The 16,854-nt window shown below is 34.3% G+C and overlaps 1 protein-coding gene across 5 annotated transcripts in view; it reads left to right on the forward strand.

The window, feature by feature from the left end:
- Positions 1-16,854, forward strand: part of Sobp (Sine oculis-binding protein) — a 211,344-nt gene that overhangs the window by 72,084 nt on the left and 122,406 nt on the right. For all 5 annotated transcript variants that reach the window (XM_090408985.1, XM_090408987.1, XM_090408986.1 and 2 more), the window contains one exon: positions 13,995-14,244. In XM_090408985.1, the coding sequence (XP_090265111.1) occupies positions 13,995-14,244 (250 nt within the window). The remainder of the gene's footprint in view (positions 1-13,994; positions 14,245-16,854) is intronic.

Consider the following 16,854-nt stretch of genomic DNA (forward strand, 5'->3'; position numbering starts at 1 on the left):
CAACGGCCGCTTAGCCAATATGCTACATCGTTCAGGTGATTCCTACCTGAATTTTCTTTGCACCGTAACTGGATACTTGGCAGCAAGCTAAAAACAGCTCTCTACTGCTAATGTAAACAGCGCCATTTTGAACACGCACTTTACACACGCGTGCGTAGATTATTTGCTCTGTACTTTATTGAAATTTGCTGACTTTGGGCAGCTGTAAGTGAAAATTACGCGGTTTTCACACACTATAAGTATGTGATTAAAAAAAAAAAAAAGAAGAAGAAGAAAAAAAAAGAAAGTACATATATTCTCACTTTACTTCCATACAAGTTTCCATCACATATAAGTGCCTATATTCGCAATTAGTTAGTGTCAAACACCCAATAATATTTATATTTATAAATATTTATAGTTTTGGGAGACTTATGTGTGGGTTCTCCCACCCGTCAACATGTGAACTTATTCCAACCAAATGAAATGCTCAATAATATAACTTTTTTTTTTCCAATCTGAAAAAAAAATAAAATAAATAAATAAAAAAAAAAAAAAGGTTGTCTATTGTTGTACCAGTGCATGCTATTATTAAGGGAGAAAACATTGTATGCATGTATAGGGCTTAGCAGCTGGTGGAAAGCGTTTAGTTAAGAAATATAAATTTACTTAATTAAGCAAACCTGAACAAGCAAAGATGATAACTTTTATGCTAAGAAAGTGATGTCCAATAGTCAGAGCTCGTATTAACTTTGTAAATGTGATATTCGGTTTTCTTTTCTCTTTCTTTCTTTCTTTTTTTTTTTTTTTTGCCAGATTGGGGGATCGCTGATTTGGATTCAAAGCGACTGCTAGCTCAGTCATTAAAAACTGTACAAAACCTTGATGAAAAGCGAAATATTCTCATCGGGATATTATTTGACTTTTGTTTTATTGTTTGTAAACATTATATACAAAATGAAAAAATGTATAATTAAAATATATAAACAAAATATACAAATTAAAAAAGAAGTCTTGAAACCATTTTTTTAACGCAATCTCAAAACTTGCTGAGACATTTGCTCCATCATCCCACTAGTTTTTTAATGAGTCTGTCGCGGAATTTGACGCTACCCACGAAGCCGTACAACTACCTTCTTGCAATTCAGGCAGTGGTCGATGATATCGTAAAGTGCGACGAGAAATGGGAAAATCATCAGCAGTGTCCTTGATTTTCATTCGTCTTGAATGCCAGCATCCACAGCAGCAGTGTTCTCCAAAATATTTGATGTTCTCGACCAAGTAGACGTTTTCTGCGTCATTGACATAGGTCCATCCTTGCCAATATTTAAATTGCTCGTAATACCAGTTTATCATCCACCATGACAGACATTTTTCCCTAAATATAGAGACTGTCTTCAAATAAATGTCACTTGGTGTAGCATCCTGCCATCTCAAAAATTGCATAGCGCTTCTTGCTTCCCCCTCCCTACCAGTATGGACAGACACAAGAAACTCCTAGCTTGAAATACACTCAGTGCAGTGTCGCTATCTATTGGAAAAATCTTAAAAACATATTAAAGATTTATGTGTCGTATGCATATCCTAACATGTTCATAATAAAATTATATATCAAATTTAAAAAAAAAAAAAATTCCAAGCAAACAATGATTTCTTGATTGACTTTGGTATAAGAAATATGATTTATAAGAAATGACTCATATTTCTTAATGAAGTGAAATAGCTTGAATAATACCAAATTAGTGTAATTAGGTATTCACGTAGAGATATAATACATTCTCATAAAATCTCATAAAAATGAAATATAGTAATAAGTTTTTAAATAAATACAAAATATTATATGTGATATTTCATTGGAGGGCTTTCTGGAACCCTCCAATGAAACGCATCATTCTATGATGCGTTTCATATAGAGTTATTTGGAATTTTTTTCTCCTCTTAGAAACTTTTTCCTGCCACAAAGTAAGCAAACTAGCCCAAGAATATGCAATTAATAGGCTAAAATATATTGTTACTGTAGTCTGAGTGACCTGTCCGATGATTCAATGGCTCTCCGTAAAGGTGCGGGAGAATAATAGTAGTATTATTATACATTTCAGTAATCATACATTCTATAATCTCATAAAAACCCAACAAGGTTCATCTGCCGAATCGCCTAAGCAGAGCAAACAATATTGTGCATTTTCAAAAGAAATAGATTTTTGTTGGTGATTTAATCTTTCCTTCTTATAATTGAACATGAAAATCGAATAGTGCTAATGTTCTAACTCTATTTAAATCAATGTCAAAAGCAATTACTGCGTCATTCTTCGAACAACTGTTCTGAAAATGAAAAACGACAATGGAATTGATGTGCAATGCGACATTAACAAAACAATCCCACGATGCTTTGCGTTCATAACTGAATTGCAAAATAAGTGTTTTTAGTGTAAAATTCTGTCACAAAATATCTGAAACATGCGAGCTGTTTTAATTTTCACAAATTATCCACTCAGACAATACTCGATCGTAGAATCATATATAAACAGATAATTGAAACAACAAATAAGCCTCTTATAATTATCTAGTGTTGTAAATAATTAAAATCATCGTATATTACAATGATTTTAGCACTTATCTCCATAACTACATTCTTTTGTTCTATGGTTAATATGACGATTAATAGTGTTTCATTTATTTCGTGTTTTTTTTTAAGTCGTTTCATGTTATTCATTTTATTAGATGTATACTAATAATAAAAAACAGTGTTCAAAAGAGCTTGAAGCATGAGCTGTAGTGACCTTAATTTAAATGCAAATAACCAGATCTCCTGAAAGATATGTTTTCCACTTTATTACAAATGGCGTGTGAATTTGTTATCATTTTGTGTCTGTTTTGTGCTTGCTTTAGCGTCTGTTGTCAAAAGTCTCTGAAGTGTGAATAGTTATTGTAGACTTCTCACCACGTGCGCACATTGACGGAAGGTTGGTTTTTTTTTTTTTTTTTATGTATAACGTCAGTCGAGTCGTTTTCATTAAAGGTCGCTTCTCAGGAGCGTGGCGCACTATAACAATACGTTACGCGCCCATGCTCTCCAGTATTTGTACTTTTGGTTCAGTGAAAACGGCAAATCAAATGGCTTTCATGCACAGGAAAATATAAAAATATATTTCCGAAGATTTAATAAAAAATAACAGGAATAGTACATTAAAATAAAATATTGTAGATTATTTTATTCTGTAATGATGTATGTATATATATATATTTCACTTTAAATTTCTCTGTGTGTGTGTGTGTGTGTGTGTGTGTGTGTGTGTGTGTGTGTGTGTGTGTGTGTGTGTGTGTGTGTGTGTGTGTGTGTGTGTGTGTGTGTGTGTGTGTGTGTGTGTGTGTGTGTGTGTGTGTGTGTGTGTGTGTGTGTGTGTGTGTGAAGCATAAAGTTCATTTACAGATGAAGTACTAACCAATCAAAAAACCATTGTTAGTTTTTTTTCTAAATTCCATTAAAAAAAAAAAATCACTCCCCAGTCCCTTAGAATCATATATTGAACTTTTCATCTAACTATCCATATTGTTTGCTAATTTTATTTTCTCGATGTTATATCTTAACTCATTCGAGTTGTCTCATACATCGTAATAAGGTTAAAATGCTTCATTTTTATATTCAGTAAAATGATTTTAAAAAAAAACCAAAACGATTTATATATACACAAGGAGAAAAGGAAAAAACAATAAAACTCATAAGAATGCTTCTCTATAAAATAAATAGCAATAAATAGTTGCTTTTCAAGTGATTTCATGCCTCCAGCACGTAGTGGTGTTTTCATAATAGAAGGCAATGAAAATTACCTACCATCGAATTCCATTGTGACAAAGATGCATACCTCAGTAAGATTCTATTCCACAGCCTGTAGGTTTTAAAAAGTCAGTCAACAAACATTAATCTAACTAGTTATATATATATATATATATATATATATAAAGTTACCGTTAATGACACAATCCGATTAAACACACTTCATGGTACTAGGCGCATGGATTCTGGTGTAACAATGTTACGACGTTGGAAAAAATTGATTATTTATTCTATTTTATTTTAATTTTCACAGGAAAAAATGATGTATTCATTATGGAATTCTAACCTTTTTGGATTATAGGATTCTTCCCATAGGATAATCTCTACACGTTGGATGACGTCATTTAATAGTTTATACTCCCCTTGTTTCCACATAATTGACATAATCATGATAAGAATAGGAAAATAAAACTATTAAACTGCTTTAGGAACAAAAAACAGAGGCACGTGTCTTTATACCTCGAAGTCTTTGAACTGCACCTCCATAGAACAGCTATACGAACTTCAGAAAACACTTTATTGTTATTGTTGTCTCTCACCTAACAAAGACGACCCTGACAATTTGTGCTATGAGTACCTTTAAGAGTACATTATAACTCAGTTCGCCTTGGTATTAATTGTAACAGTTTATTTACACGTTCTGGTTACAGTACTCAATAAATCACTCTTGACCACTTGGGCGTCACCTTAAACATTATGAGACTCTAACCTGCGTCCTATAAAAGGAGCATTAATATGATAACACTGTTCTATCAGCCTATAGAAATAATTTCACCTGACATGGTCTTGTTTGCAGATGAAAGGGGCAAGAAAAGGTTAAGAGTTTTATAGTGTTTAAACCCTTGAGATATTTTACGTATAAACCGTACTGTCTCCCTAGATATTTTGTTCATGCGTTACTATAATTGCGGTTGAAAACAAAGCATGAGAACAGGAAGTACTTAGATACACATGTATCTTAGCAACGCCCATCTCTCTCTCTCTCTCTCTCTCTCTCTCTCTCTCTCTCTCTCTCTCTCTCTCTCTCTCACTAGCACCTATTCTAACTCATACTTATAACCTTGGTAACAACTGGAGTTGTCTGTTCAAGACTTTCTCACATATTTTACCTGCACACCCTCTCGTACGCGGAGCCCACTCGTCTCAACAATCGTTGAACGTCCTTAATTTAATTGCACTAGGATAACAAAATCACTGATCACGCCTGCTACAAGTCGGCGAGTGTGAGGCTATCTACACCTGGCACACCATTGCAACCTCCCTTAGCGTGAGTAGTGTGTCCGATCAGCTGAGGGGGAAAACGCAGGGGGTATGAAACATGTGACCCGAAAGGTGTTCCGATTATTGAACAGCTGCCAAATACCCCACACTATTCCAGCAACTCGTCTCTATCTTTCTTTCCACCCTCCCCTATATTCTCGACTGTCGATGTGTACGTTCAAGGTCAATAGTGTCTTCTTTCAGTTGACTCAAATAGGAAGGGGAGTTTTTATATATAAAATTTGTCTCCCTGTTTTAGCGGAGTACAGGTCACAGGGGACAGGGGAATAATAGCACAGTTCAGGGGAGTAGCCAGGATTTCTTTTTTGGTGCTCTCGAGAAACAACAGGATGTCTTGAGAATTTTTAAGGGGATAGGATGGTGAATATAAGAATGTTTGTGAAAGTATGTTTCATTCCTTAAATTTTATGTTATGAGAAAATATTATTCCTTATGAAATTTTAATGATTTAAATGGGTATCGTGACATTCTAAATATCTGTCTTCTAGCTGTGGTAGCATTTCATTAATATTTAAGATAATTACATAATTCACTGGAAAAATGAATTCGGTAATTTTGTTTAAATAAAAGCTGTTAAAAGTAAAAGGAGGAAGAAAGCGTCTACTGCTACTGCATTCGTAGATAACTGATTCTGTATTAATTTCTAAACTACTTATGTAACAAAATGATTCTGTCAATTGCAATCTGAATATTATTAGTTCAATCATTTTTATGTGTATAGGAAAAAATTGCATCTGTGTTGAATTTGTATATTCTATAATAATCTATGCTATAATTTTTATAGCATAGATTATTATAATTTACATATTGCCATCCGCATTTCCACATATTTGCAACATAGACGGCGTTATTACTCAATTCAAGATTACGCCAAACGATAAATAAATTCTTCTATAAAGTAGATAAAGTGCTATTTTAAAAAATATATTACTGAGTTTGGAAATAATAAAGAACGGCGCAATTGTTACAGAATTACTATGAAATAAGTTATTTTAATTTGAAATAAACTATACTGTAACTGTAATTTAATTCACAATTCTCAGTAAAGCCACCAAAAGTAATCCATTTTAAGATGATTGATTTTGTGAAATTCAACAAGTTTATATATTACGTTTGGTAATGTTTGAACATATACTGAACCATTTTAAAGCGAAATCTTACTCCAAAAACGTCCAGAGTGAGTCATTGTTATTGTGTGATAATCTGTTTGGCGACTGTGAGTGTAATATTCATCACGAGATACAAAATAAGATAACGTATTACTCATGCTTTGTCCTCCTTCGTTAAAATGATCTGCCAGTGTGGTTGGCTTGTTTCTCAGCTATTTACTTTGAGAACGGTGTCTATGGAGGACACAGAGAATAGTCGCATCAAAGTAAACGACCTTGTAATTGGTTCTGACAGCCGACCGGAGGTCATGGCCCATGTAGCAGACTGCCATTTAACCAGAACCGGTAGCTTAATTATATAGTAATTAGGCCTGTCATGAGAAGAACCTTCCGTCCTACTGCCCATTCCTGTTGGGTCCAGATTCATATTTGTCTTTCTTAGCTGCACGCCAGTAGAAGGACTGCGAAGATAACAAAAGATACTCTTTATGTGTTTCTTTTCGTTCTTGACCTCCCTTATGTTTCGATGTCACACTTCGGTCTTCTCTGTGGACTATACTATCCTTCGTATTAGCAGTAGTACTTGGACTGACGATTTTTTAAATAAAAATCCTCTTAGGATTTTCCATATTCTTTATATATACATGTGTGTGTGTGTGTGTGTGTGTGTGTGTGTGTGTGTGTGTGTGTGTGTGTGTGTGTGTGTGTGTGTGTGTGTGTGTGTGTGTGTGTGTGTGTGTGTGTGTGTGTGTGTGTGTGTGTGTGTTAAAGATACCAAGCTATTTTAAACCTGGTTTTACTCCATTTCCCAAGTAAGTAAACAGACAAACAAGTCAAGTGGAGTAAAACCAGGTTTAAAATAGCTTGGTATCTTTAACATTTAGTATGCCCAAGGTAAAATATTTTCTACACACACACACACACACACACACACACACACACACACACACACACACACACACACACACACACACACACATATATATATATATATATATATGGAATGGATGACTGACTGAGCTTTGTTTGAAATTTGGATGAGGCAACTAAGGCTATACATGAGGCCATTATATTACGTCTGTGAATTACATGTTCCCTTTTCGGTTTGACTTTCTTTTTCTGGATGAAAAAGTTGAAAAGCTCTTATAAAAGTTCCTCGTGTCCAAGATATAATTCGAATCTGGTCTTTCTTCTTATTAAAGAATTATCCACTGTGTTGTTCTCTCGATTGTTATTTCCTTCACGTCTTGGTTGCATTAAAATATTGTATGCTGTGACAATTTTCCCTTAAAGAACATGACTTTAGCTCTAAAGTATCTAAAACCGATACTGTATTCTTTTTGTTGTATGTATTCATTAAGAATCTGATTATTGTGATATGCTTTTAAATGCAAACACAATTTTTACTCACTCTTAAGTCTGTGCGACGAATTTTATGAATTTTTTTGGAGGGAAGGGCATCGAGCCGTTTTTCTTATGTGAAAATGGAATCTTTACATAAGAAGATTTTCACGCTATTATAGATCAACAAATTAGGACCCAATTTGAAATATAGTTACTTCTTACTCTACTTAAAGTGTACTGCTTAACTGGACTGAAATGAAGCGAATGAAAATAGGTTTCTTCCTCTGCAGATTCTTCTATAGATCGCATCATTCAACCCTTTTCAACCAAATTTGGAATATAGTTGTTTACTTTGTCTATTTTAAAATTAAAATTTTACCTCAGTCGGTAAAATGAAGGGAACTGCAATGGGGGGATCGCTTCCTTCTAAATTTGAGTTAGAAGAAAGCGACTACTTAGCTCACTTTTTTTATATATTAGATGTTTTTCAAGAGCTAAAACTGATAAAAGAGAGACGTTTAAGAGTGATATTAATAGTGACAATTGGATATTGACACACACAGAATATTTTGACCGTTTATATATGATTATATAAATACATTTATACGCCTCATAAATACATTATGACACCATTCATTATAGCAACTGAATATAGAATCATTTTTATGGCATGTGCGCTGCAATCAGAATCTTGTTTTATCTAATTTTTCCATTAACATTGGAAATAACAAATTTTAATAGTGATTCTAAATACCGAACTAATTTCATTAAATTCTATGAAGTTGGGGAGGATATTATTATAATTTCAAACTATTTTGCTAAATTAAAATTGCTCATAAAACAATTTGAAATTATTGTTTTGTAAATTAAAATTCACATATAAAATGATAATATTTTTGAATATAATATTTTATAATCAATAAATTAAATATTATAACAGTTTGAAAGAAAAAAAACTTTTGCCAATAAAAACGAAATTATAACAACACAAAAAAAACAGGTCTCAAATCTAACTAACCTAGAACTCGGTTGACAGCTTTGTCTTGCATATTTCACCAAATGACCATTAAAACGAATAGTTTCTTATAACTGTTTGAATGTAATATAGGTTGAAATTATTCCGAGTTGTGTTTTCAAGTTTTTAATTGTCGATAGTTAAAAATTATTATTAATAATTTTTAACTAAATTAAATTGAAAATATTCCGGTTTAAATCAAAACTAAAGAACCATATGGATGTTTTGTTATGTGTATCTTAAATCCCAAATTTAATTAAATGACATTGAACTACGGGAGGTATTGCAATATTTCGACGCATTTTGTTCCTCTGTGGGTCTGTAAATGGTCCGTTTCAAATAAAAACTAGACTGCTGTAACTTTTTTTTTTATTTTGATAAAGATTCTAAACACCATATATGAGTAAAATCCGTCACTATTTCTGAAAATAGCTTGCATACGGGCATACATCATATTTTTTCAAAACGTACCTGAAAATAAACTGTCAATCCTTTTTTCCAACAGAGAATGTGCTTTGTTTTTAAACACCTTTTGAAAATCGGTAGGCAGCTAATCTCTGCCTCTTACTATCGTAGATTAAAGGTGAGTTGGCCGCCGCAATATGGGGGTGGAATGGTTTTTTCCTTCAAACTTGTATTTTCATTCCTTCCGAAAATCAGGCAAAGTGACCAGAAGAATGCACGCAATACACTATTGGTCACTTTAGTTGCTTTGGAAGTAATTCAAAGCAGCCAACCATGTCTTCGAGTTAGTGTGCATTTTCACAGCATCCCAGATAACAGGATGTCCTTAGCCCTTTATCATATGTATGTACCGCGCATTTGTATGTGTTCTATACTCGAGTTTATTGAATAGCAAGATTGAATTAAGAGAAAATAATAATATATAATTTATATTTTTTTGAAGTTTTTTTTCCAAGCCACTTCAGGCCGATAATATGGGTCTCCAATATGAACAACCTGTTTGCGATCGCTAAATATCAATATTAAATCTGCCGATCTAAAGTATTAAAAACTATGCTGGCCTGTGTGTGTTTGGCAAACGTGATTTGAATTGTTTTGCAATTCAAAATACAAACTCGATATTTATCTTGAGATTACTGAAAGGAGAAGTATTTTGTAAACCAAGCGAATTACATTTTATAAAAATGCTAGCTCCATAATAGTGCATGTTATAAACTCGAAAGTATAGACTTGATCTTTCTTATGGTATTTTTCCAGTTTCAATTAGCCTATTGGAGATCAGACCGAGAATAAGTCACCGGAAGTGATTTGTGCAATGAAGTGACTCTGCGTAGGTAGGAAACCACACACGGTTTCTGTCTACGCAGAGCAGTGGGTGGATATGTTCTATGGTAGTTTCGAGGCATGTTTTTGTTCTGTAATTAGTCTTTTTTTAAGCTTTGTTGCTAATTAAAATTTAGTTTTTTCTTTTTTTCAACAGCTCTGGCTGTTATTAGGTGACTTTTTTCCCCTGTTCGTTAATCTAAAGAAATAACGAAGTAAAAGCATCACCGTTTCTCATTCAGCATTGACAGTTAACACATTTTTTGTTTCGTGAAGAAATCGGCAGCCACTACTACTACAACACTATTTCAAGCTACAAAAACACTATTAGCTCTCTTATACAGAGGCCACAACTGCCATCATCACTTTGGTGACGTTATTGTTTGTCAGATATGATCAACAGCAGTGTTACATAGTGTTTCACTTAAGTTTTATCATTTCAGATGCTAACAGCAGTTTCCTAGTCATTCTAATGACGTGTCCACCAAGCTTGGATCGAGTATTTTTGTGCGTAGTGTGGGTTCAAACTACTTACACGCTGAATTCCAGTCGCTCACGTGTTCCCTATACCAGTACAGTTGTGAAGAAAAGAAAAAGAAAGACAAAACGAGAAAGAGATAACACGTCACATTCAGATTTTTATTTTTTATGTTGCATTTTAAAACTCACCGATTCACAACTTCCTCGTTACATATGAACTCTCCACCCACTTTCGTCATCCAAATCAAAATTACGAAAAGGGTTCCTCGTAACCTCTTACCCCGTTTATTCTGTCTCTTAGACTACCCAGTTTGGAATACAATAGTCTTCATGCACATGGAAAGCAGCTGCCATACTTCGCAACTGACACACACACACACACACACAAGATTGAGAAATAAACGGCTGACGACAGAATCACCATCTGGTAGACACATGATTGAGCAAAGGGGGAGAAAAGGGGAAAGACAGAAGGCATAAATGTCTGAAGTCATTTCAACGGGAAGGTTGGCTTTCCAAGAAAAGAATTTGCAGACTTAACAGCAGCTATTCTAAACATATTTGTCAGTATCTGTCATATACTGAAGTCGAGAAGAAAAAAAAAACGATTGACATAAAGATAAAGTACAGCTTATTTGAAGAGGAAATGTAGATATATCTTCATGTTTACATATTTGAGTCTCCACCTCATATAATAGTCCGATTTGGTCACATGATCTAATTTGCGTTGGTAGTTTAGCCACCACCACTTTCAATTATTTCCGGCTCATACGCCTCAAGATGCTTTAAAATCAGCTCATGTTTCAGATACATAATTCTTTACAGATACTTTTCTCAAGACAAATGCCTTTTACAAGAACACATGGCTACACTACATAATGCACGTAATAACAGACCAGCCCTATTATTTCCAATGTTTTTATTAATAGATAACTCCTGCTGCATCCAAGACTACATATTCGTTGTTTGCATCCAGGAAACCGAGCCTTCAGGTAATCCTTAGTACGAGGTGAAATAATACCTTGACACCAAAATATTTCTTAAGCTTGCACTTACGACTAGGCGGAGATTGCACAGTTTCCTCCCACTACCAGCTACAGAGGCTATTATTAAGATTTCTTTGTTTTAATATTCCCCTCAGGTAGTGAGCGTCCGTATACACCAGCTCGTTTATCAGCCCGATCCATCTTCATCGCTCTCAGAAGGGATTTCCTTTTTTCAAGGAACGCCTACCACCTTGAACGTTACTATTCTTCTCCAGCATTCACCTCCCCTCCCCCACTTAAGTCTCACCTGTTCAGGCTCGCAGAAATACTGTAATATATTAAACTTATATCTATCTTACAGACATACTCGCTTTTGTATATTGCTTTCAAGCTATATATGGACAAAGTGGTTAAAACCTAGTTTAAAATACAAGAAATAAGCATTTTTGCTCCTTTTTTTTAACAAGAAGCATAAAATAGTGTAGGTGTGTACTGGTGATGTCAAACCGCTATTTCGCTAGAAGGGATAGGATATCCTTCTGATAAACAATGATAATAATACAAATAAAACATTGTATTGTAAAGTTCGATGAAAATTCTGATTTGGGACAACCAAAAATAGTAAAACAGAGATTTCAGAAACTGGTTCTTATATTCCTATAGTTAACTTTCTGTAACTGGATTTCCTGGCATTGCATCTCTAAACTAAGCTTCTGAAGAGCACATGGTATAGATAAGTCCTTTGGTTTGAAAGACTCGGGTTTGAATCCAGTTTATGATGTGATTAACCTTTATCTAAGGTGAGATAGCCAGCTTATATGAAGGTGAAGGGTATTTCCTCCAAGAAACACGAATTTTTCGTCCCTTAAAACAGGAAAACCGAACAAAGATATCTACAGATACAAAATACTTCCCCTTAGGGGAATATAACAGAGGAGTTGTAAGCAGGCTGCATTAATTGCCTAAAACCTCTTATTAGGGGACTTAACCCGTCTTGGACGGACGAGAAATGGATGGATGGAACTAGCCCGAAATGGTCGGTCAAGTGGTTAACATACCTGCTCTTTAAATAACAGTTTGCGAGTTGGAATCACACCACGAGCATAGATGTTTGTTTTTAGGTGTGAGGCCTCGTTTATTGGAGGCCTGAAGTAGCTTAAAAAGTTAGTTCCATGTCTGACTTCTAAAGCGGAATAACTATGTAAAAATAAATAAATAAATATAAACAAATAAAAAATATGAAAAAATTCTTAACCCACCCATGTTACTAATGTACCAGAAATTCCCAACCTTTCAGAGGTAGACGTCACATACAAAAAAAAAAAAAAAAAATCCGTGAGAATTTCTCAACAAAATTTAGTTGGACGGCTCATGCGGATGTGAAGGATTTTTTAATCCGCAAAATCAACAAACCGGCCAGCTTCTGCCATAATTCCAACTCATTCTCTATATAGAGAGATTTTAACTTTCATTATTGTTGTAAAAGGATTCCATTGGCCTCGAGAAATGTAACTGAAAATTTATTAAAGAGAGTTAGTTATAGTTTTTAGTTTTTTATTATTTATTCTTATTTTGGGTCCGACAATCCGAAGTTAGTTGGCTGAAAAAGCAACGCTACTTATACTAGGGAATCATGATTGTAGAACGCTATGGTTTCCCATTCCTCCATTTGCCGTAACATCAACTATTTATTATATCTGTAGATATAATAAATAGATATGTTGATATGTCTGCTTATGGGGCCGGTTTGCCTGTTTCGAGATGAAAAACCCGAGTTTCTGTGAAAAAGAAAAGAAAAGAAAAAACGTCCATCTCTGTATGAAACCGTTTAGTTTTTTTACGCTTCATAAATATTATATGCTTAATACTATCGGATAAAAGTAAGCTAAGCAAATATGAATTTATGGTAGGCATCCGTAGTTTCTGAAAGCGATATATATTTTACGAGCTTCCTCCACCTTTGCAATGAGTTAAGATTTCGCCGATTGACTGTTTGGTCAATTCTAATTGGTCTTCAATCTTAAACTTAGCTTAGACCGCTAACAGAAATCCAGGCAGACAAAAGTCAATAGATATCGTACATCACTCCTTGTCAAAAGTTTATCCAATTCGCAGGACTGTGGATGAATATAGATTTCAGCTGTGGACCTCGGGTTTGTGAAAGGGGAATTATTCTTATGCATCGCAGTTGTCTTGAATCAGAATGTCAACTTCTGGGATTATTGTTTATTATTAAACAATGCACTGTGTTAATAAACGCTATATTGAGGAAGTTCTTAGTTACATAAAGAGGTGGATAGTATATGACTTCCGCAACTGACTATCCAACGTCATTTAGCTTTTTAGTGCAGACTAATATCCCAAACGTATTGAGTTTTTCAAATATGTTTTAAAAATCATCTTTATCCTTTGTTGATAAGGAAGGCCTAATCTAATTTTTAGCACCTATAGAAAATGACAGGGACAACATTACAAGGAAATCCTATTAAAGGGATAATTTAATAGAGTTTAATCCTCAATGAATTTTATTAAATATTGTATAATATACTTAAACGTTTCTATTAAAATTAACTATAAAGATTTAAGTCTTATATTATCTTCAAATGTCATTTGGAATGATTTTTATATTTAGATGTATTAGTGAACCGCAACAAATAAATACTTGTTCTCTGTTACAGGACTACGCTGAAACCACAATGAACGAACTACTGGGTTGGTATGGTTATGAAAAGGTCGACAGCCGGGACACCCAAGGACTAAACTTGCAACACTTCACCGCCGCAACCTCCTCCCCTTCCTCCACCCCCGATGGCAGCGGCTCAGAGGATGTCGGCCGAGACTCAGCCTCCGCCCAGGGAGCAAGCAGACCCCCCACAGCGGAGCCGTGCAGTAGTGGGAGGGGCGCAAGTATGAGCCCCAACCATGAAGGTAAGGAGCTACGTATACATTCTGTACAATAGAGGGTGTTACCGCTGTAATAAACCCCGATATTCAGCTGTTCAGGCGAGGCATATGGATCTGCAGTTTTAGGCTATTGAACTAAGTTAAGAAAGATTAAGTTATTCGCTAGTCTATAAGGACTTCTCATCCTAACACAATTAAAGGTGTGTCCCTTAATTGTGAATGCGAGCACCGAAACAGGGGCCTGGTATACGGAGATAGGTTCTGCTTCCCTAACAATCTAAATTAATTCTCTCTGTGTGAGTCTTTCGGACAATACTGCTACGATCACAAAAGAGAACTATCGCATAGCGCGCGCCATGTTTCTGTGACATGTAAATATAAACATGGAAGATAAAGAGGACTCTACAGTTCAGTTATTGCTGGGATAAAAGGGATTGCAAAACAAAAACAAGTTACGCTAATGGCAAACTGATTAGAGACGCGATTGCATGAAATTAAACCGGGTTGGATTGCACTGCCTGTGCTTTGGTGTTATTATTTAGGCCTGGTTATAATGAACCGTGTATAGAAAAGGAATGAGGAAATAAAAGGTATTGAGAGGACGGATAAATAAGCGTAGTGGCAAAGGAGCACCTTAGTCCGAGATTAAAAATAACTCACGAACGTTCCAAGCTTCTTTTGTTGTGTGTATATATTCCTTTAAGAACAAATTGAAGACCATTAAACCGAATAGGGATCTATAAAAAAAAAAAAAACACTTATTCGAATAAAACTGTTGATAATCCGTTTATTAAAATTTCAACGACTCTTCATTATTATTATTGTGATTTCGACTATTTTTATTAGAACCGGCGGAGATTGAATGCAGAAAGGTTTTCGAAGCCAGATGCTACTCACGGAAAAATTCGGTAATTACGTTATTCAAATAATCCTATAAAAACCTATGTGCGTATTATACTATTATGCTATTGAATATTAGAACAAATCCTACTTTTTTAAAAAAATTCGTAATCTATAAATTTTCTAGGTATTAACTTAAGGTTTTTATTATATGCAATGCATGCTTAGTTTCGGATTTAAATTAAACTTGGAAGTTCTGATGTATCAGATTTCAAATCTACCTTAATTTTAACAGGAAATATTTAATTTCCATAAAGAGCTATAATACTTTTCGGGAATTAAAAAAAAAAAAAAAAAAAAAATATATATATATATATATATATATATATATATATATATATATATATATATATATATATATATATTAGGATTAAATCATCGTATTTTATCTGTTCTAGAAGTCTAACACAACAATTTTAACTACGAAATATATACGAAAGGGACGATGAACAGACTAACGAATTATTATGTCTTCTGATTATTATTATTATTATTGCGTTGGCTTGCGTTCACACAGACTGCTAAAGAGCGCCCCTCTCCTTGGTATATATATATATACCAAGGAGAGGGGTATATATATATATATATACCAGTATATATATATATACCAGTATATATATATATACCAGTATATATATATATATGTATATATATATATATATATATATATATATATATATATATATATATATATATATATATACATACATACATATATATATATATATATATATATACATATATATATATACATATATATATATATATGTTTCGGTATATATATATATACCGAAACAGCAGAATGTGATCCTATCGGATCACATTCTGCTGTTTCGTTTTAAGTTTAATCGCTTCCGGGTTGTGCATTATATAGCCCTGCTCTGGCAGTATCCACTGTTTCCATGGAAACAGTGGATAACAGTAGCGGCGTTATCAGCACATTGAGATCGCAAGATCCAGAGAGACTTTCGCTCCGCTGTATGTTTGTGTTGCTGTCCACAGCTGCAGGACGTCGAGACCCTGCAAAAAAAAGAAAAGAAAAGATAGCAGCTAGCCTTCGGTGGTCAAATTGTTACCTTGTGTAATATTTCTTTTTTTTTATCACGATGAAAGAAAATGCCCAAAAAGTCGATGTTTTTTATCATCTGACGTGACACTGTCCTACCACAGGCGACATAGAAGAATCCGTATTTTTTTTTTTTTCTTTTCATGTTGGGCCCAAAAGGTTGGCTTATCAGCTTATAGTACTTTACTACCGTATATATGGGTAGTGGGTTGGGAAAGGAGAAACTTGTTGACATTCGATTTAAAAGCATGTATATTGTATTCCTTGGGAAATACGTCAGGGGGGGGGGAAGACTGTTCCACAGTACAGCAGTAGCAGAGATGAAGGAGGAGGAGAAGAAACTTGTTCTGTGGGTTTCAAAGTGTACTGTGAAAGGATGTTGGGAGGTAGCTCTACGTGTTCCAATGGGCTTAGTAAAGAGTGGGGAAATTATTGATGCTGTTTCAGATGAAAATTTTCCATGGAAATATTTATAGAATATACAACTTGCTGAGACCAAACGTGTATGTGAAAGTGAGGGGAGTGAGTTGGTAATTACTCTAGGGTAGAGTTTTCGGTCTATCTAACCACTGGTCCATGAGTTCTGAACAACGATTCTGTATACAGTATATGTATACACCTTTTGTTGATATAAAAATGCATGAAGTTCATTTTTTCGACTGTAAACT

The sequence above is a fragment of the Typopeltis vanoorti genome, chromosome 19, assembly GCF_054136105.1.
Source record: "Typopeltis vanoorti isolate ZY-2024b chromosome 19, IOZ_Tvanoo_1.0, whole genome shotgun sequence".
NCBI classification, from domain to species: Eukaryota; Metazoa; Arthropoda; class Arachnida; order Uropygi; family Thelyphonidae; genus Typopeltis; species Typopeltis vanoorti.